Source organism: Nyctereutes procyonoides, unplaced genomic scaffold (genome assembly GCF_905146905.1).
Source record: "Nyctereutes procyonoides isolate TBG_1078 unplaced genomic scaffold, NYPRO_anot_genome, whole genome shotgun sequence".
Classification (NCBI taxonomy): domain Eukaryota; kingdom Metazoa; phylum Chordata; class Mammalia; order Carnivora; family Canidae; genus Nyctereutes; species Nyctereutes procyonoides.
In genome coordinates, this window is record NW_026575041.1 from 3662896 (window position 1) to 3689527 (window position 26632).

The following is a 26632-nucleotide window of genomic DNA, read 5'->3' on the forward strand; positions in this document are numbered from 1 at the left end:
ATTGGTTAAATTGAAGAAAAAGTGCCAAGACTGAGTGTGCACATTGTTCTATGTATTATCAGTATTTTTATTCTTCCTAAGAAAAATATTTACATACTTTGCTTTGTGAGTAAATGCTTCCTTAATGTCTTAATATGTGTGGCAGGCTCCCTGTCTACCTGTACCTGGTGTCTACATCAGCTAGTTGGACAAAGCCACGCTGAGGCTGGGCTTACTCATCTTCTGTCCCTCTCATTTGCAGTGAAACAGGCAGTGCACTCCTCAGAGGTCAGGCTGGTAACTTTTGGGTCCTGGGTCTGGAGGGTAGAGTCAGAGTCTCCCTGGTAGACCTGCCCACCCTCCAGCTATGCCTCCAGTGGGAGCAGGGGCCCTCCGTCAGTGGGTCCAGCCCTTGGCCTGCAGCAGAACACAATTCCGAAGGACACAATGGAGAACTAGACCAGGGAAAAAATTCTCTTAAATGCCACCTAATGATATGATTTTTGTTGTTTCCCCTGATATGCTGTTTACTCTCAATGTGTACAAACACAGTTGTCCTTAAGGCCTTTGCTCTTCCCACCTAGAAACAGAAAATGGGGTGTATATTGGTTTTCAGCCTGCTGTCCACATTAGAATGGAGAAGGGGCCTGGCCCTGGTGGACTGCCACTGCTGGCTGCCGCCTCCAGCTCATCAGAAAGAGCATCTTGACAAAGACAGACTCAGAACAGGGCATGCCCTCTTCTGTCAACAGAGAAATGGCACACAATCAAATGGGATGATGTGTTGTTTATTTAAACCGTACCAAAGTACATTCTTCGGTGTCTGTTTGCCTGCCTGAGGAGAGGCCCAAGTTGAGAATACAGTAAGGGAGACTCATGAAAGTGAGTATTGTTTCTAGTCAAAATCTTAACTTCTAGAGCACAATCACAGGTAAATTGGGGCTAAGCTTAGATTAGGTGTGTCTGATTTTTGGTGCTGTCTTTGCTCTGGGAGTTGCGCCACATTGAAATGTCTTGCTTTTACATTCAAAATGGTGGGAGAAATTAAGAGACAAAATGGGATTCCATGGTGTGTTGTGTCTGGGGTCTGCTATTCCCAATTTATAATCCAATTCTTCTATTCAACCGTTCTTACTCCTAATGAAGGCACGAGAGAGAGAGTAAAGAACAAACGTACAGGATGACATTGAGTGAGGCCACACTCAGAACATCTGATTTTAAAAGTACTGGCTTTGAAAGCACCGCTCAGGAATTCATCAAAATCCCCTTGGTGTCATCCATTTCTCATCACAGAACAAATGTTTCCCAATTTGAAGGACTGATGTAAGACATGCCATACGTGCTAAACCACTACTTACGGGGCCTTGAAATCTGGCTCAAGACTTTTCCAATAGAGGGTCTTTAAAATGACTCGCCAGAAATAAGGCAGCTGCTTGGAGGTCTAAGAACAGAATGTGATGGTCCCTTGGCCCCTAAAGTATTGGACTCACGGATTCCTTGATAGCCCAGTGTGGTGAAGGGGGAGCCATCCTTTATAGACGGGAAACTCTGGCCCGAACACAGCCTGGAAGTTGGGTCCTCTAACTCCAAAGCCACTGATTGCTTGCTTTTCCTGTTGCCCTGGCTCAGTCACCTCAAGATGGTGCCATCCTCCCACTCTGGGCTTGGCGAACTCTGAGATTCCAGTTGCTTTTTGGGTTGGATCTTCTGGACTGAGCCTGCCAGGGAGAGAGAGACCAGAATCTTCCCGTCTACACCCACCGTCAGCGGTGGCGGCAGTGGGGGGGCGGGGGGGGAGTATTCTACAGCAGCCAGGATTGTGAGACACAGTTTGTATCTAGATCAGTTCTCCGTGCCCTCTCCTTGGCCATATCCAGCTCCCAGGCAGTTACTGGCATCTTGGAGAAGTGCCTAGGAAGGCAGGATGGCCCTACCTGGTTCTGAGCATTAATGGAGAAAATACTTATGGTCTGCTCTTGTTAGAAGGTTGGAGAAGGCTCAGAAGAGTGTGGCAGCCAGCTTCCCATCTACTTACTGAGAAGGAGGGGGGCACTGGGTGAAAGCAGCCCAGGGGGTCAGAGCATCTAGTGGCAGATGTGCTGGGGAGAGTAACTGTGCTGGCAGCAGGGAAGGTAGATGCCACCCAAAAGGTTTCCCTGATTCGTTATGAATTCCTGTTCATTTGACAATTCTAGTCAGAGGTTTTACTCCTTGAGATGAGGACCAGTTAGTATTTCTTCAAAAAAGGATAAAACTCAGGAAACCAAGTGACTGAAATTTGCTCGCTCAAGAGCCCTCAAAGTATGTTTTTAACACCAGAAGGAGCCACAGAGATTGAAAACCCCATTGGTGCTGTGGGTAAGGTTAAATGGCCTGCCCTTTATCATATAGCAAAATGAGGGTTAAACATCAAATCCTGGCAATGTGATTAAGTCCAGATGACTCCAGACATAGAAAAGAATGGACACCATTGATAAACGATTGTATGGCTTCCAGAGATGCAGCAGGCCACCTGCACGGGAGGTTGGGTGAGTAGACCGTGGGATACCCTCACATACTTACAACAGGCCCCTAGGAGGGGCAACTAATTTATTCAGATGGTATCCCATGTGGAATAACGGAGAACGTTTAAGAGCATTTGGCCTGGATAGATGGAGCCTCTTCAGGATGTTCTCACGTTGGAACAAACAGCAGCTCCAAGAGCACCGAGGCACTTAGGCAGATAGCTTTGCCCAGTGGCTAGAACCGCCCGATAGCTTTACCAATAAGGGAAGGCACAGCCTTTGGAAGGGAATGAATTCCCCATCACTAGGGGTGCAGGCAGGAGCTGAAGTATCTGTTAGGGGCACTGCAAGAGGCTTCGGGTCTTGAGGCTGGGCTAGGATGTTCCCAGGAGACTTTCAAGCCAGAGAGCCTATGGTTGGTAACCGTTTCTAGCTGAAAGGTGCAATCCAGTTCTCTGGGACTGGAACCGAGCGCGGCTTACAGGGTCACCGTCGGGGTGGTTCTCCTTCCTAATGTTATGGCCAAGGACGTTTGGGGCCCCAAGAGATCCAAGGTGGTGAGTCAGCAACACACGCTGCATTGTGAGTGCCACTGTGGGCGACCCTGTAGCTCGTGTATCTGTCCAGGTGCCCGTGTCAACAAGCACAAAACTGACTTTGCAACTAGCTCTGCATATGTGACTATGTTGTGTGACTTGTGTGAATGCAGATGTGTGCGTCTGGCATGACCACAGCTGGTCCCACGTGTGAGACCGTGTGGCCAAGTAGGAGAGCGAGCAGGTATTTCTGTGCCCTAACAGTTTCACACTCACAGCAGACATGCCATCGTGCTTGTCAGATCTGTGGCTGCAAGACAAGATTCTAGCTCAAGGATCACCTTAATAGCAACTTAAGTTGCTAGTTTGTGCCTTGCCGAGGATCCTTAATCCCTGTGCCACTGATTCCTGGTACCCCCCGGGAGAGTAGCCTTGGGAGCAAAGGTCGCCTGGGAGACTAGTGACACCCAGTGTCCACCCCCCAAATGCACATCTCTGGAGTTCAGTCCCCATGGTCTCCTCTAGATCCATCTCTGGAGCAGGTGCTGACTGTTGGACACTCACAAAAAGGGGCAACCCCACAGGCTACCTTGACCAGAACCAGTTTACCTGTGAGCAGGCTGACCTCGCACAGCCCCAGGATCCATTTTAGAGCTACCGTGTTTGCAGTACGGGACCTCAGCTGGTGTCCTGGAGTAGAGGACCTTAGGAAACTCCATGCAAGCCCTCCCCTCAGCCTGTCCCAACTCTGTGGCCATGGCCATCTGCTAAGGGAATTCCAATCCCCTCTCCTCCCTCCTCTCCATTTGCCCTCATTGTAGCAAAAGCTGTCCAACCAAAAACAAAAGCCCCTTTTCTGGAGGCATCAGTTTTGACTCCTACCCCCGCAACACGTGCACTTTGTTGGCCATGGATGGGTTTGTTCATCCTCTGAGCCTTAGAGTCTGCTGCTTTTCTGTTGCATCAACCCCCTTGTCTTCCACCCCAGTGCTCGTCACAGCTGGTGGACAGGTGTGACTCAGGCAGGTTTCCTGAAGGATGTGCGCATCAGCCGGGATCTTTCTCTAGCCCAATCCACAAGGAAGGCTACCACCTTGCTCTATGCACCCGCTCTTTATTGCTGCCGGGCCAGGTGCTGGGTCCTGCCCAGGCTGGGGAGGGGAGGTCCTGACCAGTGCCCCCCTCTCTGCAGCCAGCAAGCAAGGCCAAGCCAAGGTCTGAGGCCTGCACCTGGCCCACCCAACCCCAAGGTGCGGTCCGGGGCTCGGAGTCCGCAAAGGGCAGAGGGCACAGGCGGGGTAGTGTGCATGGCCCTGTGCGCAGCCCTTAGCTTTTCGAGTCATTAGCCGTGGGCTCCTGGCAGAACTCATCCATGAACTGGAGGAAGCGGCTGAACCTAGGCTGGCCCTCACGCAGTGCCGGGCGGCCTGGGGGCGGCGCCGCGGCCCTGAACATGGTTCGCAGTGAGCAGTGCACCAGTTGCCGGTAGCGGGCCCGAAACTCCTTCAGCAGCCTCTTGGCCTCCAGGTATTGCTTCTGGTTCATTAGTCGCTGCTCAGTCCGCTGGCGCAGGACAGCTCCTGGAGGGGGCGAAGCCTGAGGGGTGCCACACTCGCTCTGGGTGCCCCCTAGCCCAAGACAGTGGGGACTGATTTGGGAGGCACCCCCTCCCCGCCAGAAAGTGGGATGGAGTGAAAAGAGGATGCTACAGGGCTGGAGGCCATCCTCCCCAGCTTTGTGGCATTAGGAAGCCAGTGGGTCCCCTCCTGGCTTAGGCCTTAATTCTGGCCCATACTGTGTTGTGTGACTCTAGGCAACTCCCTGCCTCACTCCATGCCTCAGCCTGTCTGCACAAGAGGAAGAGCCGGGGCAGATGCCAAGGGCCCTTCCCGCCCTGACATGCCTGTGCCCTCTGCCTCCCAGTTAGCAGATGAGTAAACTACTCTGTGTCCGGTAGGTTCTGGACAGGGGCTGGGGGCAGGCAATGCTGTACCTAGAGGAGCCTCAGTAATGTTCCGGGGATCCCGCATGCGAATGAGGATGTCATCCAGCCGCTGGGCTCGAGTCTTCCGAGGTGGGGGAACAGGGATCCTCTGGGCCTGAGGCAAGGTAAGAGGAGCCTGTCACTCCAGTCCAGTGCTTAGCCTCTCCTGGCCTCACCACCTCATCCAGACTCAGCAACAAGCAAGAGAACCCATGGGGGCACTGGGAAAGCACAGCCCTCAGAAGGTCCTGAGGTGACAGCTACATCTCTACCTGGGGGATCCTGAAGACCCACGTGAACACTCAACAAGGTGGGGCTGGCCCATTTACCCGTTTCTCCTTGGGAACATAGTGTTTCTGAAGCGTATCCAGCCTGGGCTTGGAAGAGCGGCACAGCAGGGGGTACTTGAGCATGTGCTGCAGCGCCTGTGTGTTCTTCTGGATTCCTATGGCAAAAAGGCAAGGTTTGGGGCAAGGTACCTGTTCTCCATCTACAGGATGCCTCCCTCAATTTTTCCCTTCCCTGGTCTCACAGTAGCCCTGGGTGAAAAGATTTGAGAGGCCCCAGAGGAACACGCTGCTCCATCTTTCCCTGATCTGCTGCAGGGCCCAAACCTCCATCGTTCATCCAGTGAATACTTGTCCCCTATGTGCACAGATCCTAATGGACCAGTAGCACTGGAAAGGGGAGGGACTGACCCCAATGTAACCCCATTTAACAGCCCATTTAACAACCCATTTAACAGTGGGTTACACTGCAGGGACTGACATCCCAGAGTGCAGCTGAGTGCCAGGCCCTTTGAAGCACAAATAGCATTAACACATCAGTCTAAAACAAGGGGCTCAAAGAGCGCTCTCTTGCCTCAAACCACATAGAGAGGATTTGGGATGTTCCATCTGGGGCTCAGTTGGGCTGGGAAGGAGCTTAAAAATCTGGCCAGTCTAGGTGTCTGCTCATCGAACCCTTTCTGGAGACACTTTTCCAACCAGAGCAGCTGGGCCTAGACTCACAGGAATCTCAAAACAGCTGTGGCTCCTCCAAATCCAATGAAGGCCCAGGCCAGGAGTCCTGATATGTGAGGCTCCCAACCAGGACAGCTTCAGGAGCCCTTTGACAAGACATTCATGCAGAGGGCAGCATTCCAGACTGGAAATGAGGCATGCCACCAGCTTTAGCTTTGCCCTGACTTGCTCTGGGCTGTGGACCGAGGGCCCCCGTCTTGGAGCCATTCTCCTCACATACCCTTTGGCTCAATAAATGCTGGATCAGGCTTGGCTGTCAGCAGCTCCTCGTAGCCATGGTACTTGCTGGGGAGGGAGGCAGTTGGGAGCTTCCTCCAAGCCCTCTTTACCTCTCTGGGAGCTTTATGGGGTGGTCTTTGCCCTTCCTCCTTCATGGCTGAATCATCCCTCTGGAGGATGGAGGAAGGCAGCTCATTCACCTGTGCCCAAAAGAAAAGCATTTAAGCATCAGCCCTGTGTGTACCTATGCCGGGCCCGGTTAAGGGCAAGAGCCAAGACTGAGGTAAGAGGAGGCAGACATGAAAGCAGACAATGATCATGCACTTTGGTAAGCGCCGTAGAAGGGAGCACAAAGGTTCTGAGTGAGCCCACTGGAAGCCTGAACCCTGCCTGTGGGACCAGGAAGCTTCCTGGAGGAAGTGAGGCCTTAACCTGCCTGAAGTCTTGAAGAAGCAGGATAGCCATCTCCATGTGGGGAAGGGGAGAGGGATGGGCTATGAGTGATGGGGAGAGAGAACTGCCACAGGCCGGGAATAGCAGGGGCTGAAACACACACATAAGAACCAGCAACTCCGAGTTGGTATCGTTGAGATATATGGTGAAAAGATGGGCTTGGAGCAATAGGCAGGCCTCAGATCAGTAAGGACTTTTAAAAGCTAACCTGAGGGTGTTTGTTTTTGTATTTTCTTTATCCTCACTGTGATGGCAAGCCACAGACGAGTTTTAAGGGGTGAGTGAACACTGTCCTCACATTTTTAGCCTACCCTCATGGTTTTTTAAGAAACATATCTATGAGACCTGAATTTCATGTAGGGATATTGTTTATACCCTTCATTAAAGCTTGTGGTTAAGAAGAATAAAAAATCTGAACAGACCTGGAACAAGTAGAGACTAAATTAGTAATTTCAACAATTGTCACAAAGAAAAGCCAAGAACCAGATGGCTTTACTAGTGAATTCTTCTTATTTATTTATTTATTTATTTGTTTGTTTATTTATTTATTTTTAAATTTATGATAGAGAGACAGAGAGAGAGAGAGGCAGAGACATAGGCAGAGGGAGAAGCAGGCTCCATGCACCGGGAGCCTGAGTGGGATTCGATCCCGGGTCTCCAGGATCACGCCCTGGGCCAAAGGCAGACGCTAAACCGCTGCGCCACCCAGGGATCCCCACTAGTGAATTCTTCTAAACACTTAAAGAAGAATTAACACCAATCCTTCACCAACTCTCCCAAAAATTAGGAGAGCTCATTCTCTTCCTTAGTCTTACAGCTCATTCTCTGAATTATTACCCTGAAACCAAAAGTAAGGAAAGACATCACAAAAGGACAATACAGACCAATATCCCTATGAACATAAACACAAAAATCCTCAAAAAATACTAGCAAACCAAACTGACAACATATAAAAAGGATTATATACCATGATCAAGTGGGACTTATCCCAGGTATAGACAAGCTTGGTTAAACATCTGGAAATCAGTTAGTATGATACACCATTCCGATAGATAAAGGACAAAAAAAATCACATGATCACTCAATGGACACAGAAACTATATTTGGCAAAATCTAACACCACTTCGTGATTAAAAAAAAATTCAACAAACTAGGAATAGAAAGAAAGTTCCTCAACCCGACAAAGGACATTTATGAAAAACCCACAACTAACATCAGAATTAATGGTGAAAGACTGAAAGCTTCCCCACGAAGATGAGGAATAAGATGTATCTGCTCTTGCTGCTTCTATTCCAGATTGTGCTGGAGTCACAGCCCAGGCAAGTTGGCAAGGGTAAAAAAGCTTTTTTCATCATGGTGACTCACAGTTGATTGTATTCCTTTGGCTCCCAGGAAGCTCACACTTGCATTTTGGCAATACACCTCTGTTACGAGAGCAGCAGTGCATGATGAGTGGGTTAGAGTGATGGAGACCTTATTTACTCTCCTGTCCACATTTTCCTTTCATCCAACTTTCTCAAACTCATTTTTATTTATATTTTTTCAAGCTTGTTTTTAAATATTTACTTAGACTCTGCTTTGTTCTAAAAGTTTCTGATACAGTTCATAAAGATAGTTTTACACCATATAAATGTGTATGTCACCAGAAGTCCTCTTTAAAAAAGGGATGGATTCCAACATAAATGTATGCATGAACATTTTGGAAAGATCTGGAAGCCCGGAGAGGTGAGACTGGAGGTACAGAGATGAGGAAAGGCAACAGTACAATGACAAAATTTGAGGGACCCTGCCCCATCTCTTCTAGCCTCATAGTTCCCTTTTCCTACATGTCACCCTTCTGCTGCCCAGACACTGAACCATTTGTGGTTTCTGCACATGCCACTTAAATTTCTGTCCTCTGTAGCCTACTTCATGCTGTTTGCTCTTCCCAGGATGCCCTTCCTGCCCATGTTTTCACCTTGTCACTGCCTACTCAGCCTGCAAAGATCAGCTAATTGGAAGGAACATCTTTCAGGAGCCCTCCTGGTCTGGGCAGAGGACCCTTCTTTCCTCCAGGCTCCCAGCCCCTGGGTTTTCCTTGGTCTCGGCACTGACTGCATGCACAACTTCATCAGACTGAGGACTTCTCAAGGACAGGATCTTTGTCTCACCCATCTGTATTCCCTGTATTCCGAGGCAGCAGCAGAATTCATGTGACCTTATACAGATAGGCAGAGGCAGCTGCAAACCTTCCAAGAAACCAATCAGAACCATGCCCCAGCCAGACCCCAGATGCTGTCTGTGCCACAGGACCATGACCTTATCTCCATGGATCTCCCCACCAGTAGTCTTGGCTCAACAGATCTCTCAGAGGGGTTTGCAGGTCCTGTTAGGGGTGCTTTCTTCTGGTTTCTGGGCCTGTCTGGGCTTACTTCTGGCTGCCCACAGCAATCCAGCAATGTCAGGGTTGTGCAGAAGCCCCTAGGAGCTAGGAACAAGGCAAGGGAAGGGGAACCAGGCACCTGGGTCAAGAATATGGACTCCATACTCTTGGTGTCCTCGTCTGATGGCTGTTCCGGGCTGAGGTGGCTGGGTCTGTCACTCTCTTGGGATGTGGTCTCTTCACTATGCACGGTGGAATCAGAGCAGATGGGAGGCAATGGCACAAAGGTCCGGTGGGACAGGGAAAGGCCCTCCAGGCCTTCGACAGGCATCTGCTCCAGAGGACTGCTTCTGGCAGCCAATGGCTCTTTAGTTGGCCCTGCATCAGACTCTAGCATCTCCTTTGAGGAAGACTTGACTATGGTCACAGGTGGATGATGGAGAATTAGAGGCTGCTTTGGCACCTTTGGGACTTGGGTTTTTACCTGTCAAAGGAGAAAGGCTAGATTGGTTTGCTTCCTAATCAGAATCTCTCCTTCTGGACCTCACTAGACTAAGGCTAGTTGGTACAGTGATCAGAGTACTGGATGAGGGCTCATAGGGGGAGGGAGGGAGGGAGGGAGCCAAATCACACTAACTGGGCATCTACAATGTGCCCTGTACATGTTGCTTTATTTATACCAGGGCTCAGAGAGGTAAAATGACTTGTCCAAGGTCACAGAATTATTTGGTGGCAGAGCCTGGACTATCTGATTTCCATCCTGGGCTCTGCCTCATTCTACATCCCTGATCATATTACTCAGGCTCTCAATAGCTGTATTCTCCTAATTGAGGTTTAACATAGTACCCTCGACTTTCCTCCTAGGAAGGCTTGGAGGAGATGGTCCTGTGCCTTCTGGGAGGCAGCAGCACCAGGTCCCTTTCAGGATGCTGGTCCCTTTATTTTTGAGGTTTCTTTTTTTTTTTTTTTTTAAGATTTTATTTATTTGACAGAGAGAAAGAGGACACAAGCAGGAGCAGCAGCAGGCAGTGGGAGAGGGGGAAGCAGGTTCCCCACTGAGCAGGGAGCCAGATGTGGGGCTCAATCCCAGGACCCCGGGATCACGACCTGAGCTGAAGGCAGGTGCTTAACCAACTGAGCCACCCAGGTACCTTATGGAGTTTTATAAGGCAAATCTCTCTCAGAGTTCAGAGCCAAGGAAATAATTTCTTTCCTGTTGTAATTCTCAGCTTCCTTAATTAATTAGCAAAAGTCCATTGTCCTGGGAGAAAGGATTATGGACTTAGCATCTGGCTCACTCTGACTGCACCCCTCTCAGGCTGGCTAACGGAAAGAAGACAGTCCAATTCTTAGAGGCAACAAGCAAGGGAAAGATGACAGAAACCTTTTGAAATTCTATCTACTTCTGGCTTTTAATCCTGCTCTGGTCTTCTAAGGGCTACAGACTAGTTTGGCTGGACAGAGACAGGCTGCATAAGGGGTAGAAAGGGAATAGCTATTTAACTTTTGAGATCAGCAATGCCCAGTCTAGCTTTTAGTTATAGGAAGGCTGAAGTTCAGGAAGGAGGAGTATTTTACAGAAATTTCTGCAATCCTTCAGATGAAGGAGAGATGTGACTTACTCTACAGCATCCCAGAGGCAAGTCTAAGACCACTCGCTGGGGTTAGTTTGGGGGAGCAGATTGCTCTCAACATAAGGAAATGCTTCCTGAGACAGAGGCAGATGTGTATTCTAGGCCAGGTGCAGCCATTCATGACTCCTACACATGGTTAGAACTTGCGCAGGTATGGGCTTGAGGGTTTACAACATATTTTTCTATCTAATGCTTCTCTAGATGAAGGAAGCTTGGAGTTGAGAAGCTGAAGCTCAGAGAGTGAAGCTCTTGCTCAAGTTCAGGCAGCCATGGAAAGGGATGACACCAGGCTCATCCCTGGGTCTTCAGACTGATTTCTCCCCTACATCGCAGCTCCTTCTTGGGGCCTCAGTTTCTCTTTAAAAGTTGGGGGTAGGATTCCATGACTGTCTTGTCCCTTCTGGGTTTATCTGTATGTAACAGATGTGGAAAGAAGACAATGCCAGTACTACAGACCCAACAGAAGGAATCCATGATGAGTGTGAAAGGGCACTCTCTCCCCAGGTCAGTTCACATCCATTAAGATGGGCTCCACTTCCACCGGGCTTGGAAGTCCTGCCTGGGAGGACTTACCTTCCGTGAGTCCTTCCGAGGCATCAAAATATGATGCTTAGCTTTTACTATCTTCCTTCGAATCAAGTGGATCCCCAGCCGCTCCTGGAGGAAGCTTTTCAGCAGTGGAGGGATCCCTGGAGCCATGATGGGGAAGTATGGTTACTATCAATGGATATTTACTAGGGGCTTACTATGTGTCCAACACTGTTCAAACTGCCAGACACTTATTAACTTGTATCATTCCCACAACAACCCCAAGAGATAGGTACCTGTATCATTTCCATTCAATAGGTGAGGAAACTGAAGCACAGAGAAGTTAAGAAATTTGCCCAAGGCAATAAGGATTGTGCAAAGCAAGGGTGAGAACTCTGTTGATGTCACACTAGGACCTAGGATTCTAACGTGCCTCCAAAGTGTCATGCTGATGTAGCATTCACTGCACCCATGATGCTCTGGGAGGGGAGGGCCTTGCACCCCTCACAGCTGGGGAGTAGAAAGTGAGGCCACAACAGACCTGTTCAACAAAGCTGGGAGTCACTTAAAGATCTCATGCAGGATCTAGCTAATTTTGTATTCCATTCCCAGCTCTGCCTCTTTCTTGCTGTGGGACCATATGTAGATCATGAACCTCCCTGGTCCTCAGCATCCTTCACTGAGCATGGGGACAATGATGCCTGCCTCACAGGGTTGCTGTCAGATAAGCTGGTACAGAGCAGGTGCTCAGCAGTGTGTTGTTCTCTCCATCCCCAAATGCACCATGAACTTTGTCCACCCATGACACATAGCAGAGCCCAGGGCTCAGCATCGATGAGGTGGGGCTGAGGTTGCCCAGACTGCCCCTGGCCACCAGGATGGGGGTGCAGGTTTGCAGGCACCATACCTCGTGTATGGGCCACCAGAGGGTTGTTATTAAAGATGAGCTCGCAGAGAGATGGGAAAAGAGCTACTGGCAGGATGGCATCTTCCTTTGCGATCTGTAAGGAACACAGAGAAAAGCTTCAGGTCAACACTGCCCCACCTCTGTCCCAGTGCCACCAGGCCCCACACTGCAGGGCTGCGTGCTTACTGGGGCTTCAGTGCAGTCGGGTAAGTGATGCTGCTATGCTCAGACTCAGTGCTGGCCAGTGTCTATCCTGCAGTTTTACCCACTCACACCCACAGAAACAGGATCCTGTCTGAAATTCCACATTACTTTTCATATTTGAAAGTTAAGAATTGTTTTTTCTTCTCCACACCAGAAAGTTGCCTTGAAAGATGTTAGTGACAAAAAAGGAACAAAAACATGTAGATAGTGTCCCACAGGGAGTCTAGAAGTTTGGCAGGGCATAGACTGACCTCAGGATACAACGTGTCTGATACTGTGCCTTCCTCAACATAACCTCTACACACCCCACCAGCCCATCAACAACATTCCTGATGGTCTCTTTCGTTAAAACCTGTCCTGGGCACTGAGCTGGGGAGGGACAGGGGGCAGGCAGTCGGGGGGAGAGGGGGCACATTCATCTAAGGCATAAGCAGAACCAATGATAAGGAAGACCTCACATTGTCTAGACCCAGGGACTGCTCTACCACCATGAGGCCAGCCTCTGAAGGGTGAAAAATACCCAATCTTTGTTGAGCAGAGTGGTTGGAACACCCTTGGGAGGGTGCCTGTTAGCAGTAGAACAGTATCAGAAGGGCCGAGGGTGGGGCAGGGGCCTATCAGATGCCTGGGCACACTGAAAGTTACTGGATCGGACTCAGGACCCGTGGAAGGCAATAAGGCCTGAGGACTGCGAGAGGGTGGGCCCTTTGGTTTAGCTTCTTCTGGAGCCCCAGTGGGTAGCACTCTATGCCCACTGGGCAATTAACCATTCATTCTCTTTCCTTTGTGTTCATCCAATCAGTAAATATTAATAAATGCCTACATATGCCAAGAACTGGGTTGGAAATGAGCTAAACAGCTAGAACTGTCCTCCAGGAGCACTGCCTAGTGGGAAACACACATTGAAATAGTAACGTGAAGGATGTAGCTCTACAGCTGTGATTGGTGCCACAGGAGAGGGTGTGTGAAATCCTAGGGTGATTTGGTCCAGGCAGGGAGACAGAGAAGGCTTCCCTGAGATTTGAAGGATGAGGAGGAGGTAGGGACACCAAAATCATTTCCTCTAATTTCTAGGCACACAGGTAGCCTATCTTCATGCCTCCCAGGCAGCTAGATACAATCATGTGATTCATGTTATAGGTAACCATGGTGAAAGGGATCATTTCTTGTCATAGCCCATTTGAAATCTCCTATGTGATCCTCTACATTTCTCACCCCTCTCTCCTGCTCAGCCATCTATCTACCAGATGCAGAGGAGTCAATAAAATCCCCTTAAAGTCCTATGGGATGACAGAGCCACAGCCAGGAGCGACCTGGGTCTCTGGAAGATCATGTTTGAGGCCATCAGCCTACCTGGAATACTGACAATGGATTTTGTGAAAGCAAGAAATAGACTTCTACTGTGTGAGGTCACTGAGTATTTAAGTGTGTGGCAGCAGTTCATGGTGCAGTGAGTGCTCCTCCTAACGTGTTCCATGCAAAGAACAATGTGTGAAAGGCCTCACAGGAAGGAGGCGGAAAGCCTGTTGGAGGGACATAAAAAGGCCGCTTTGATTAACACCAGAGGGAAAATGAGGCTGGAGATGCAAATAGGGACCAGCCAAAAGCTAGAAAGATCTTGGTCCCTGGGAATCTATTACATGGATTTTCAGAAATATGAGGACCTAAATATGACAAGACCTGGTCACAGATTAGATGCGTGGGGTGAGGAGGGATGCAAAGGAGAAACATTAAAGACGACAGCCAGATTTTGGCTTGAGCAAACTGCACCCACGATGGAGCTATTCTCTAAGATACAGGGAAATGGAAGAACCTCAAATTCGAAGATCATTAATTCACTTGGGATACATGTGCTTCGGAGGTACCTTTGAGACCTCCCAGTAGAGATCCAGGGAGGCAGTAGATATACTGGCCTGGAGTATACAAGAGGGTTTGTTTTGGAATTATAAATTTAGGAGTCACCATGCATGGGCCAGTGGGCATGTGAAGCTATCTCTGGGGAGAGAATCCAAAGTAAGAGGAGAGAAGGGACCAGGAGCGGGCCTCAAGCAACTCTAACATTTGCTCCTCTAGGTCAGGACTTGACACACCTTTTCTGTCAAGGACCAAAGAGTAAATGTTTTAGGATTTACAGGCCATACCATCTGTGCTGCAACTACTCAACTGTGCTGTTGTAGCATAAAAACACCCAGAGACAATTCATAAATAAGTGTAATGGCTCTTTTCCAACAAAACTTTAGTTATGGACTCTGAAATTAGAATTTTGTATAATTTTAATGTGTCATGAAGTATTATCCTCCTTTTGATTTTTTCAACCATTTAAAAATCTAAGACTCAGTCTTAGCTTAAAGGCTATACAAAAACCAAGGTCAGCAGATAAAGCCTGTGGGACAAATTCATCCTCCCATCTGCTCAATAAAGTTTCATTGGAACACTGCCACGCTCATCCATTTACATATTGCCCTTTGTGCTACAAGGACAGAGTTCAGTAGTTGTGACAGAGTAATATATTTATCTGGCTCTTTATAGAAAGCGTTTGCTGAATTCTTATCTAGACTCTAGGGAAAGAGGAAGGAGGATGAACCTACAAAGAAGTTTAATATATGTTGATAAATAATTATAAAATGGTAGTTAAAGAGGGTGGGTGCAGTGTCTCTTATATGTAAATCAGATGGTCAAGAAGCACTCAAAACAGAATGGGGGGTTTAAATTTAATTTTGTCAGGATACAAAATCTAATCCTCTAAATCAGATGGGTAAAGGGCACCTGGATGGATCAGTGGTTGAGTACTAACTTTGGCTCAGGTTGTGATCCTGGAGTCCTGGGACTGAGTCCCACAACAGGCTCCATGCAAGGAGCCTGGCTCTCCCTCTGCCTATATCTCTGCCTTTCTCTCTGTGTCTCTCATGAATAAATAAATATATAAAATTTTAAAAACCCCAAATCAGGCGACTAAAAAGTTAAAGACCGTTGTAATTAAAACTGATAGTTAGGGGTGCCTGGGTGGCTCAGTGGTTGAGCATCTGCCTTTGACTCAGGTCATGATCCCAGGGTCCTGGGATCAAGTCCTGAGTCAGGCTTCCCACAGGGAGCCTGCTTCTCCCTCTGCCTATGTCTTTCCCTCTCTGTGTCTCTCATGAATAAATAAATAAAATCTTAAACAAAAAACAAACAAACAAAAAAAAACCTCAAGTAGGGATGCAGAAAAATGGAGTATTGCTTCTCTCCTAACAACAAGAAAACAGAGAATAACCTATAACATCATAACTTTTCTTGCATCTAACAGAGAGCTAGGGTCTCAGGGCAATTATGTGGACTGAAATCTAAAGAAAGAAAGGCACCTCCAAGGAGAGATGGGACACGGACACTGGCCCACATGTGGCAGAACATGGGAGGAAGAAATGGCAAGTGCCATATAAACAATTGGAAGAATGAGTTGCTAGAGGCTAAGTATGGGCTAGCACAGGAGAAAAGAACTCTCAAAAGCTGCAGACAGAAGGAGAATTCATGGCTACTTATATGCAGAAGACTGGAATCAGGGAGCAAGACTGGAGAAAGCTGTCCCTGGGGTATAGGCCTGGAGGAAGAGGGCCACTGCCACTGTCAGAAAGGCACCCCTCTCCCTAGGGAACCAAAGCCTGAAGTTTCTTTTCTTTTTTAAAAAGATTTTATTTATTTATTCATGAGAGACACACATAGAGAGGCAGAGACAGACAGAGGGAGAAGCAGGCTCCCTGCAAGGAGCCTGATGCAGGGTTCGATCCCAGGACCCCAGGATCATGACCTGAGCCACCCAAGACTGAAGTTTCTGAGGGAGGTCAGCAATCCCTGTCAGGCCCTAGGTCCTGCATCTGGGAGAAGGAAAAAACTAAAACCTGCTGCTCCCTGAGTAGTGGCAGGAAACCAACCTGGGCCCACTGCCTGACAGGTCTCAGACTGCTTGCAGAGGGGTGGGACTGTTGAGAATGCCCATCCTTAAGACACAGGAACCCAGCGTCTACTTAAGAGTGGGGCTGGATCTTCCCTTTGGCCCTCTACCACCAGACAAGCAAGCATAAGATAACAAGTAAAAACAGTCTCCTGCTGGGCGAGAGGAACTCCAGTGGTTTAGTGGAGATAAATCTTCCTGAAGTACAGGAGCACAGGGAAGGCTGCAAGCTGAGGACAGAGCAGGAACACAGAGAAAAACATTCTGATATCCCAGCAAGAACCAACTATATGCTGTCCCAAAGAGACAGACTTGAAATACAAAGCTGTAAAGAGGTTGAAAGTAAAAGGACAGAGACTATTACATAGTAATAGCAAGCATAAGAAAGTTGTGTATCTATATTAAAATCAGGCAAGACATACATATATCAAGACAAGAAATTTTGTTCGAGGCACAGGGAGACAAATCATAATAAAAAAGGACCAACACATCAGGTAGATATAAAATTCTAAGTGTTTATGTACCTGGTAGTAAAACTTCAAAATACATGCAGCAAAAACTGACAGAACTAAAAGAAGAAATAAATAGATTCACACAGAGAGTGGAGTTAACATGTTGCTCTAGATATTGGTAGAACGAAGAGACAAACAATAATACAGAAATGATCTGAGTTTTTTTTTGTTGTTGTTGTTTTTTGATCTGAGTTATAATACCAACCACCTTAACTTAATTGATATTTATAGAACACTATTCCCCCAAACTCCAGAATACACATTTTTTAGAAGTGTATACAGAACATTTACCAAGATAGACTATAGGATGGGACATAAAACAAGTTTTAATAGATATCAGAAAAATGAAATCTTTTTATTTTGTATTTTATTTTTATTTTATTTTTTTTAAATATATTTTTTAAAAGATTTATTTATTTATTTATTCATGAGAGACACAGACTGAGAGAGAGGCAGAGACACAGGCAGAAGAAGCAGGCTCCCCACAGGGAGCCCAATACAGATCAATCCCAGATCCCAGGATCACGACCTGAGCTGAAGGCAGGCGCCCAACCACTGAACCACCCAGGCATCCCAGAAGAATGAAATCTTATAGGTTATCTTATCTAACACCAAAAGAATTAAAGTAGAAATAATAAGACATCTAGAAGATCTCCATATATTTGGAAATGAAGCATTTCACTTTCCTAAACAACTCATGGGAAAAAGAAGAAACCACAACAAGAATTTTAAAAGTTTAATAGAATGAAAATAAAAACACAAATCATAATTTGTAGGATGCAGCGAAAACAGTACTTAGAGAAAAAGTTTATAGCTTTACATACTTATGTTTACAAGAAGAAAAAGGTCTAAATCAATGATCTAAAATTACACCAGTTAGGAAACTAGAAAGAGAGGAAGAAATTAAATTCATGTGAGTAGGACAGAAATCAAGTTATGAGCAGAAATCAATGAAATGGGAAAACAGATAAGTAGAGAAACCCAATGAAATCATCAGTTAGTTTTTTTTTTTTTAAAGTCAGTAGAAGGGATAACTCCTAACTATTTTGGATCAATAAAAGATAAAAATGACCAATTCCAAGAATAAAAGAGGGACTCATAACATATCTATGGTCCACTTATTACTGACAGGGTGAGAAGACCATTCAATGGGTAAAGAATAGTCTTTGATCAATGGTGTTGAGGAAACTGTATATCCACATACAAAAGAATGAAGTTGGACACCTTTCTCACACCACATATAAAGATAAATTCAAATGGGATCAAAGTCTTGAATGTCAAAGCTAAAATTATAAAACTCTTAGGAAGAAAACACTTGGGAAGTTTGGCTGTACCAACTGCTTGCCTTAGAAGGAATGTAATCAGAGTATCTTAAAAGTTGCCTATATTTCAGACTTGAGTAGAGCTCAGCTGATGCGGTTTATAGAAGTCAATCAGCACATGGATATTGGAAACTATGTTAACACAAAACACGAAGGAGAAAGATGTTAAATTTGTCCCATGGACTTTACATCTGCTGTTCCCATAGGCTAGAACATTTCTCATTTCACTCTTTCCTCACACTTCACCTCACTAAACCCCTCTCTTAAGAACCTTCCTTGATCCCAAATATTAGGTTAGACTGCCCTTGTCACACTTTATAGTACTGTAAATTTCTTCATAACATTAAGCATGCTTATAGCAAGACCGTTTGTCCTGTATCAGTCTTCCCTATGGGTGATAAGCTCCAAAAAACAAGAGGCCCAACCTTTCTTTGCATAGCTATATACCTCGTACATAATACAGAGTCTGGCACGTGGTATTCAATAAATATCTATGACTGAATGGATGGACTCCTGCCCTGGCCTGCACTCTTTCCACTTCCCTCACCCTGAGAATTCTAGAGCCCACATATCTGTAATATTGGGAATTATAGGGCTGACCTCAGGCCGGAGCACACTGCATCCCAACCTCCCAACTGTGCCCCTGAGGAAATTGGTAGAGAAGCAAAAGAAGAATCACCTTGTTGTAGGCCAGGCTAAGGTACCTTAGCTCTGGAAAGGGCGGGGCCAGCGTCTGGTTCCTGATCTTCAGTGACTTCACAGGAAGAATCTCGAATATGGGAGGAAGTGCACATACCTTGGTTGCCTAGAAGGAAAAAAGGTCTATGTCAAAGCATCCTGCTGATAACAAGCTAAATGCTGCCAAGGGTCAGCAGACCCTTCTTACAGAGGGTGATGGAAAGAATGACCACTCTAGAGAGGCTTGGCTAAAAGAGACATCTAGGATCGTAATGGGGGAATGTTACCAAAGGTCCAGAGTTCTGCTTCCAAGTTCTCTGAGGTCACATAATGAGCTAGTTCTCTGGCACCCAGAGTTCCAGTTTCAGGTTCTCTGAGGCCAAATGATAATATAGCAGAGGTATAGACATCAGAAGCTCTTTTCTTCCACCTATCACTTTCTGTATTATAGTGGCTTATTCTGAAATGGCCCTTCACTACAGTTGGGCTAGAATTTCTTCAAAAGGCAAAGGGCAGTGCTTGCATTTTATTTTACTTATTTTTTTTAAGGATTGTTTTATTTTTTTTAAGATTTAATTTATTTATTAATGAGAGACAAAAAGAGAGAGAGAGAGAGAGAGAGAGAGAGAGAGGCACAGACACAGGCAGAGGGAGAAGCAGGCTCCATTCCATGCAGGAAGCCTGACGTGGGACTGGATCCTGGGTCTCCAGGACCACACCCTGGGCTGAAGGCGGTGCTAAACCGCTGAGGTACCTGGGTTACCCAGATTGTTTTATTTTTAAGTAATCTCCATACCCATTGTGGGGCTTGAACTAGCAAAACTGAGATCAAGAGTTGCACACTCATCCAACTGAGCAGGTGCTTGCATTTTAAAGGGGGCTTTTCCTAGTAGGAAGGTGGAAAGCACAAGAGACCTGAGCCTTGAGTACCTGCTCTGATGGGCTAGTTCACATCCTACAATGGAGACTTTTCATTCCAGAATAAACCAATAGCTAAATCCTGGATGACTTCCAGCAAGCCTTTGGACCTGAACGTTACCTGGTATACCCAGGTCACTTACAAGGTCGTGGTTTTTTAGCACAACCCAGCCTGCATCAGGATCAACATGTTTCATTTAGCATAAAGTAGAAGGTACCGGGTTAACCATGCCTGACTTGGTTCACTCACTGATTCCTTAAGCTAGATGGGACCAAAAGAAGTTACAGGGTAGATGCTGGGCTACTAACTGGATTCATATGAACTAGATTCTGTTCTAAGCTCCATTCATTGCTGTGCAATCTTGAGCAAGTCACTTAAATTTCACTTGTTCATTCAGTGAACATTCGTGGAGCACCGACTTGGAGTTACATATTTTGTGCCCTCCTAGGGTCTAACTTGTATACCCACGTGAGTGGGGCAGGTGAGTGACGGGTGAGTAAAACAAAAACTAGTGATCATGCTTGGGAATTTCTAGAACTCTCCTCTCCAGGCGATCCAAATGCAATCTACAAGAGGCCAGAGTGGAAAGTGGTGGCAGTCTGGGAAGGCAGTGTCCTCCACCGTGCAATTCCCTATTTGGAGCAAGGCTGTGTGGACCCGAAAGAGGGTGATTCAGACTGTAACACAGAAAAGAAAGAGCCAGAGAGTGAGGCTCAGTGGTATCTAGCACTATCCAGGGGCATAAGTGTCCTGACCCAAGGGCATGAAGGATACCTACACACCTGACTTTTACAAAACAAGGCCACTACAAGTCTCAACCATCTAACACATGTCTACATTCTCAGATGCCAGGGAGTTGGGATCTGAGCACTGAACAACCTACCAATTGTCTTTGACTTTTGTGGCAGACTGTTTAATAGTCACAAGCTTCTCTGTTCCATACGTATGACCTTCGGCAATGTGACCTTGGTGCTCCTCTCATTCAGAGGTGGAGTCTGTATCTCTATGCCCCTGAAACTAGACTGGCTGTTGTATAATAAAGAATTTGTCTGGTCTTTGTCCCAGGTTTTTAGCACTGAGCTTCCAAAACTCTTGGAAATTCCTAAGTGATAGGAATGCCTTTGTTATCCATGAGCCCTGGGTTCACACTTAAACTTATGCTAATGAGATGATTCAAGATGGGGGCTGGCCGAACCTGAAAGACAACCAGGTGATTAGAGAGCTGGCATTTTGAGGCAGCCTGACCTAGAGATTAAGTTCAATCATGTGGCCAATGGTTCAGTCAGTCATACGTATGTAATGAAACTCCAAAAAAGCTCTGAACACTGAGGCTTGAGTGAGCTTCCTTATTGGTGAACACATCAGATGTGCTAGGAGGGTGACAAATCCTGATTCTTCAGTGAGAGGGCACAGAAGCTCTGCATTTGGGGACCCTCCCAGGCCTCACATTATGCATCTTTTTATTTGGCTGGTCCTTACTTGTATTGTACCCTTTAAAACTGTGATCATAGAGATAGTGCTTTCCTGAGTTCTATGAATTACTTCATAGTTCACCAAATTATTGAGCCTGAGAAATTGGTGTGAACTCTAGAATTTATAGTCAGTTTGTCATAAGTGTGGATAGCTTGGGGACTCTCAAACTTACAGCTAGCGTCTGAAGTGAGGGCAGTCTTACTGGGGACTGTGCCTTTAATTTGTGGGGTCTATGCTATCTCTAGGTGGTGAGCATCAAAACTGAACTGCCTTGTCATACTTATGACTTGCTTTGACCAATAGAATGTGGCAGAAGTGCCATCATTTGACTTTCAGAGCCTTGCAATTCACCCTTGCCCTTCTTGAACCCTAAGGCCACCATGTTGTAAAGATGTCCATGATAAAAAGACTCCATATAGATGCCATGCCATACCAGCTGTCCATGAACCCAGGCCCCAGTGAACCAACCAGCTGCACGAATGAGCCCTGGCAAAACCAGTGGAACACCTAACCAGCCCAAATAATTGTGAGAAATAATAAATTGCTATTGTTTTAAATCAGTAATTGTTGGATTGGTTATGTGGCAACAGTTAATTGATATAATTTCTCACCCAGTTTTATCTGTGGGGATATATATATATATATTGAGCTGCCTCTCAAGGATGCACGTTGACTAAATGTGTAGTTGCACTTCTTACTGTAAATAAATAAATCAATAGCACATCAGTCCCTGGGAGCTTGGTTAATAAGCATCTAACCCTAAGAGAAAAACCAATTTTCTGTGCAGACAAAAATCAAGCATCTAAACCTGTGACACTAAGGATTAGACCCTAGATGGTGGTGTATTTGGAAAGGATCAGTCCAGCTTTTGGGGGCTCTTACTAGGGAGTGCCAAGGCTTTGTCTTGGTTGCAGCCTCACTTCCATGCCAGCTTGATCACTTAAGGCAGCAACCATTACTACTCGGTATATACCTGTTCAATGAACGTGCTTTTTCAGTGTGATATATATAAATGCCTTTCATGGCTTCAGTAGCTTACTTTTGTTTTTTAAAATTAATATTCGGGGATCCCTGGGTGGCGCAGTGGTTTGGCGCCTGCCTTTGGCCCAGGGCGCGATCCTGGAGACCTGGGATTGAATCCCACGTCGGGCTACCGGTGCATGGAGCCTGCTTCTCCCTCTGCCTGTGTCTCTGCCTCCCTCTCTCTCTCTCTCTGTGTGACTATCATAAATAAATAAAAATAAAATAAAATAAAATTAATATTCTAACTCAAGGACACAAATATAAAATAAGCAGTTCCTACCTCTGAGGTTGAAAATCCAGGGTAAGACGAGAATACAACCTCTGAAACAAAAGAGAAGCAAAACAAAGGTTGGTGAGAGCACTGACTGCCTCCAGAGAAGCTGGCATCTGGGTTTCCCAGCCACTGTGTACAGGAGGGTGACTCTAGAGGGGAAATCATTGGTCCTCCTCTCTGATGCTAACTGGGAAGAGTTCACTGTAGTACTTATCAGGTAGTGAACTGCACTTAGAATAAAATAAAAACTCCTTCGCCAGGGGACGCCTGGGTGGCTCAGTGGTTGAGTGTTTGACTTTGGCTCAGAGTGTGATCCCAGATTCCTGATTCCTGGGATTGAGTCCCACATCGGGCTCCCTGCATGGAGCCTGCTTCTCCTTCTGCCTGTATTTCTCTCTCTCTCTCTCTCTCTCTGTCTCTCATGAATAAATAAAATCTTAAAAAAAAAAAAAAAAGAAAACACAAAAAACCATAACTCCATGGCCAGGCCTCTGAGGCCTGATCTTGCTGATCTGGCTCCTGCCTACGTCTCCAATCTTATCTCAGGCCACCCTACTCTATTTCAGCCACATTGACCTTCCTTCTGACTTTGCAACATGCCAGCTCTTTTGTGCAGGCAGACAGTATTGATCAGAAGCAAACCAACTGTCTTAGAAGAGAGAAATGTATATAAAAGATATTCTGCCAAAGGACTTGAAAATACACTTTGCTATGTTAGTAGAAATAGAATGTATTAAGACAGTGAATTCAGGAGAGATACTAAGAATAACCAGTAGCACAGTAGTAAGGAAGAGGCTGTGGAGTGATTTCATTCTTGGCACCACTGGGATGAGATGAGCCAATAAACATCTGAGTTCAACCATAAATCAAAGCATCTTCTTGGACTGGGTCCTGCGTAGGCACTAGTCACCTTTGCCCTGGCTAATGGGACCCCTTCCACATGTTAATGATATTATACTGATATGAGTTACATGAAAATGAAGTAAATAAGAATAGGGATGGAGCATCACATGGCCCAAATAGCTTCTCCTATGACAAGTGTCTAGAAAGGATTGGAGGATGGGACAAGGAACAAAGTAGGAGTTAGAAAGAAGATGGGCCGTGGGATCCCTGGGTGGCGCAGCGGATTGGCGCCTGCCTTTGGCCCGGGGCGCGATCCTGGAGACCCGGGATCGAGTCCCACGTCGGGCTCCCAGTGCATGGAGCCTGCTTCTCCCTCTGCCTGTGTCTCTGCCTCTCTCTCTCTCTCACTGTGTGCCTATCATAAATAAATAAAAAAAAAATTAAAAAAAAAAAAGAAGATGGGCCGTGGTTGCAAGTGTGGCTGCTAAAAAGTGACTCCCTAGGGAGACAGCCCCCATGTCTAGAAAGATGAGCCATGGTATACTCTACCTGAACGTATATCCTTCCTCTCCCTATGATCAGGTTAGAAAGGTTACTGGATACAAGTTCAAAGTTTCTATGTACTAGCAACAAACAAGCAGAAATCATTGACAATAGCACTGAAAAAGGCCAAATACTTAAGAATAAATCTAATGAAAGATATGTAAGACTTCACCACTGAAGACTACAAAGCCTTGATGAGAACAATTTTTAAATGACCTAAAACATGGTGAAATATATTATTTTAATGCATTAGAAAACTCAATATTGTAAAGATGTCAATTCTCTCTAAATTGGTCTACAGGATCAATACAGTTCTTTTATTTTTATTTTTTTAGATAGAGAGTAACAGAGGAGGGGAGGAGAGGCAGAGGGCAAGGGAGAAAGAGAATCTTAAACAGGCTCCACACCCAGCACAGAGCCCAACCTCACAACCCTGAGAAAATGACCTGAGCCAAAATCAAGAGCTGGACACCTGACTGAGCCACCCACATGCCCCTGATCAATACAATTCTAACCAAAATCCCAGCAAGATTTTGTGTGGAAATTGACAAGCTGATTCTAAAATTTATACACAAATGCAAAGGCTTTATAATAGCTAATTTTTAAAAAAGATTTTATTTATTCATGAGAGACGCAGAGAGAGAGGGCACAGAGACATAAGCAGAGGGAGGAGAAGCAGGCTCAACGCAGGGAGCCGAATGTGGGACTCAATCCCTGGATCCTGGGATCACACCCTGAGCGGAAGGCAGATGCTCAACCACTGAGCCATGCAGGCGTCCCAGCTATAGTAATTTTTTTAAAATTTTTATTTATTTATGATAGTCACACAGAGAGAGAGAGAGAGAGGCAGAGACACAGGCAGAGGGAGAAGCAGGCTCCATGCACCGGGAGCCCGACGTGGGATTCGATCCCGGGTCTCCAGGATCGCGCCCTGGGCCAAAGACCGGCGCTAAACCACTGCGCCACCCAGGGATCCCTTTTTTTTTTTTTTTAATTTTTATTTATTTATGATAGTCACACAGAGATATAGTAATTTTTAAGAAGAACACAGCTGGAGAACTTCACTATCAGTTCTCAAAATGTGTTATAAAGCTACAATAGGGATCCCTGGGTGGCGCAGCGGTTTAGTGCCTGCCTTTGGCCCAGCGCGTGATCCTGGAGACCCAGGATCGAATCCCACGTCGGGCTCCCGGTGCATGGAGCCTGCTTCTCCCTCTGCCTGTGTCTCTGCCTCTCTCTCTCTCTGTGTGACTATCATAAATAAATAAAAATTAAAAAAAAAAAGCTACAGTAATTTTATTTTATTTTTTTTAGAAAGGAGAATGAGCAGGGTGAGGGAAGGCACACAGGGAGGGAAAGATAGAACCTCAAGCAGGCTCCCTGCCCAGCACAGAGCCCCATGTGGAGCTTAGAGTCGGATGCTCAACCAACTCCCCAGCGCCCCTAAAGCTACAGTAATTTAGACACATACAGACCCTATCTTACCATAATACCTCTCTTACAACTCAGTGGGGAAAAGGATATATTCTTTTCAACAAGTAGTGTTGAGTCAGTAAGATATTCATATAAAAAAGTAAACTTTGATTCTACTTCATATCATATACAAAACTTCTAGAAAGACCATAGATCAAAATGTAAAAACTGAAATAAGCTTCCAGAAGAAAATATAGGAAAATATCTTTGTGGTTTGAGGTAGACAAAAAATTCTTGAATAGGAAATAAAGAGCACTAACCATAAAAGATTGAAATGAAGTTCATTAAAATTGAGAACTTTTATTCATCAAAATTCATTATCGAGAACATGAGAAAGCAAGCTATAGACTTCAAAAAGATTTTTGTAATATATAGATCTACAAAGGACTTGTACTGAGCACATATAAAGAATCCAAACAAATCAACAAGAAAAGGACATATAACTCAATTTAAATACAGGGAAAAAAGACTTGAATAGGCACTTTCAAAAGAGATATCAAAGTGACCAATAAGGGCAGCCCCAGTGGTGCAGCGGTTTAGCGCCGCCTGCGGCCGGGTGAGTGATTCTGGAGACCAGGGATAGAGTCCCAGGTAGGGCTCCCTGCATGGAGCCCGCTTCTCCCTCTGCCTGTGTCTCTGCCTCTCTCTCTGTGTCTCTATGAATAAATAAATAAATATTTAAAAAAACCCAAAATGACCAATAAACATATGAAAGGTACTCAAGATCATTAGTCACTTAAATGAAAATTAAAACCACAATGAGAAACCACTGCATACCTACCCAAAACAGGTAGAATTAAAAAGACTGACATTACCAAGTGTTTATGAGGATATGGAACAACTGGAAATAAAATCTCTTAAATTAATACGGGGCTGAAAATTGGTACAACTGCACTGGAAAAATACTTGGCAGTTTTTGCTAATGTTAAATGTACTTTTATACTCTATGATGCAGCAATTCCTGGGTATACACCCAGTAGAAATGACTGTTTAAGTCCACCAAAAGATGTAAAAGAATATTCATAGTAGCTTTATCTATAATAGCCTCAAACTAAAAATAACCAAAATGTCTATCAATAATAAAAAGGGTAAATAACTTGGAATACATAAGAGGAATGAAAAATAGTGAACTACCAAAATATGCAACAATATGAATGAGTCTGACAGACATAATTTTGAGTGAAATAAATCAGACACAAAAGAGCACATGCTGTATAATTCCATATTCATAAATTTCAAATCAGGTAAAACCTATCATTGGTGATAGAAGTCTGAATGGTGATTATTCTTAGAGGAGGTACTAATTAGGAGG

General features: G+C 45.7%; 1 protein-coding gene across 6 annotated transcripts in view; it reads right to left on the bottom strand.

Annotated features, from left to right (window-relative positions):
• Positions 1-3825: 3825 nt before the first annotated feature.
• The window catches only part of XRRA1 (X-ray radiation resistance associated 1), a 61542-nt gene continuing 38735 nt past the window's right edge, over positions 3826-26632 (bottom strand). For 4 of the 6 annotated variants that reach the window (XM_055320682.1, XM_055320681.1, XM_055320684.1 and 1 more), the window contains 9 exons: positions 22468-22508; positions 18774-18899; positions 12129-12222; positions 11267-11382; positions 9199-9543; positions 6246-6444; positions 5333-5448; positions 5013-5118; positions 3826-4599 (listed from right to left, as the gene is read on the bottom strand). In XM_055320682.1, coding sequence (XP_055176657.1) covers positions 4346-4599; positions 5013-5118; positions 5333-5448; positions 6246-6444; positions 9199-9543; positions 11267-11382; positions 12129-12222; positions 18774-18899; positions 22468-22508 — 1397 coding nt within the window. In that variant the 3' untranslated portion in view covers positions 3826-4345. The remainder of the gene's footprint in view (positions 4600-5012; positions 5119-5332; positions 5449-6245; positions 6445-9198; positions 9544-11266; positions 11383-12128; positions 12223-18773; positions 18900-22467; positions 22509-26632) is intronic. The other 2 variants (XM_055320683.1, XM_055320687.1) reach the window with 2 other exon arrangements.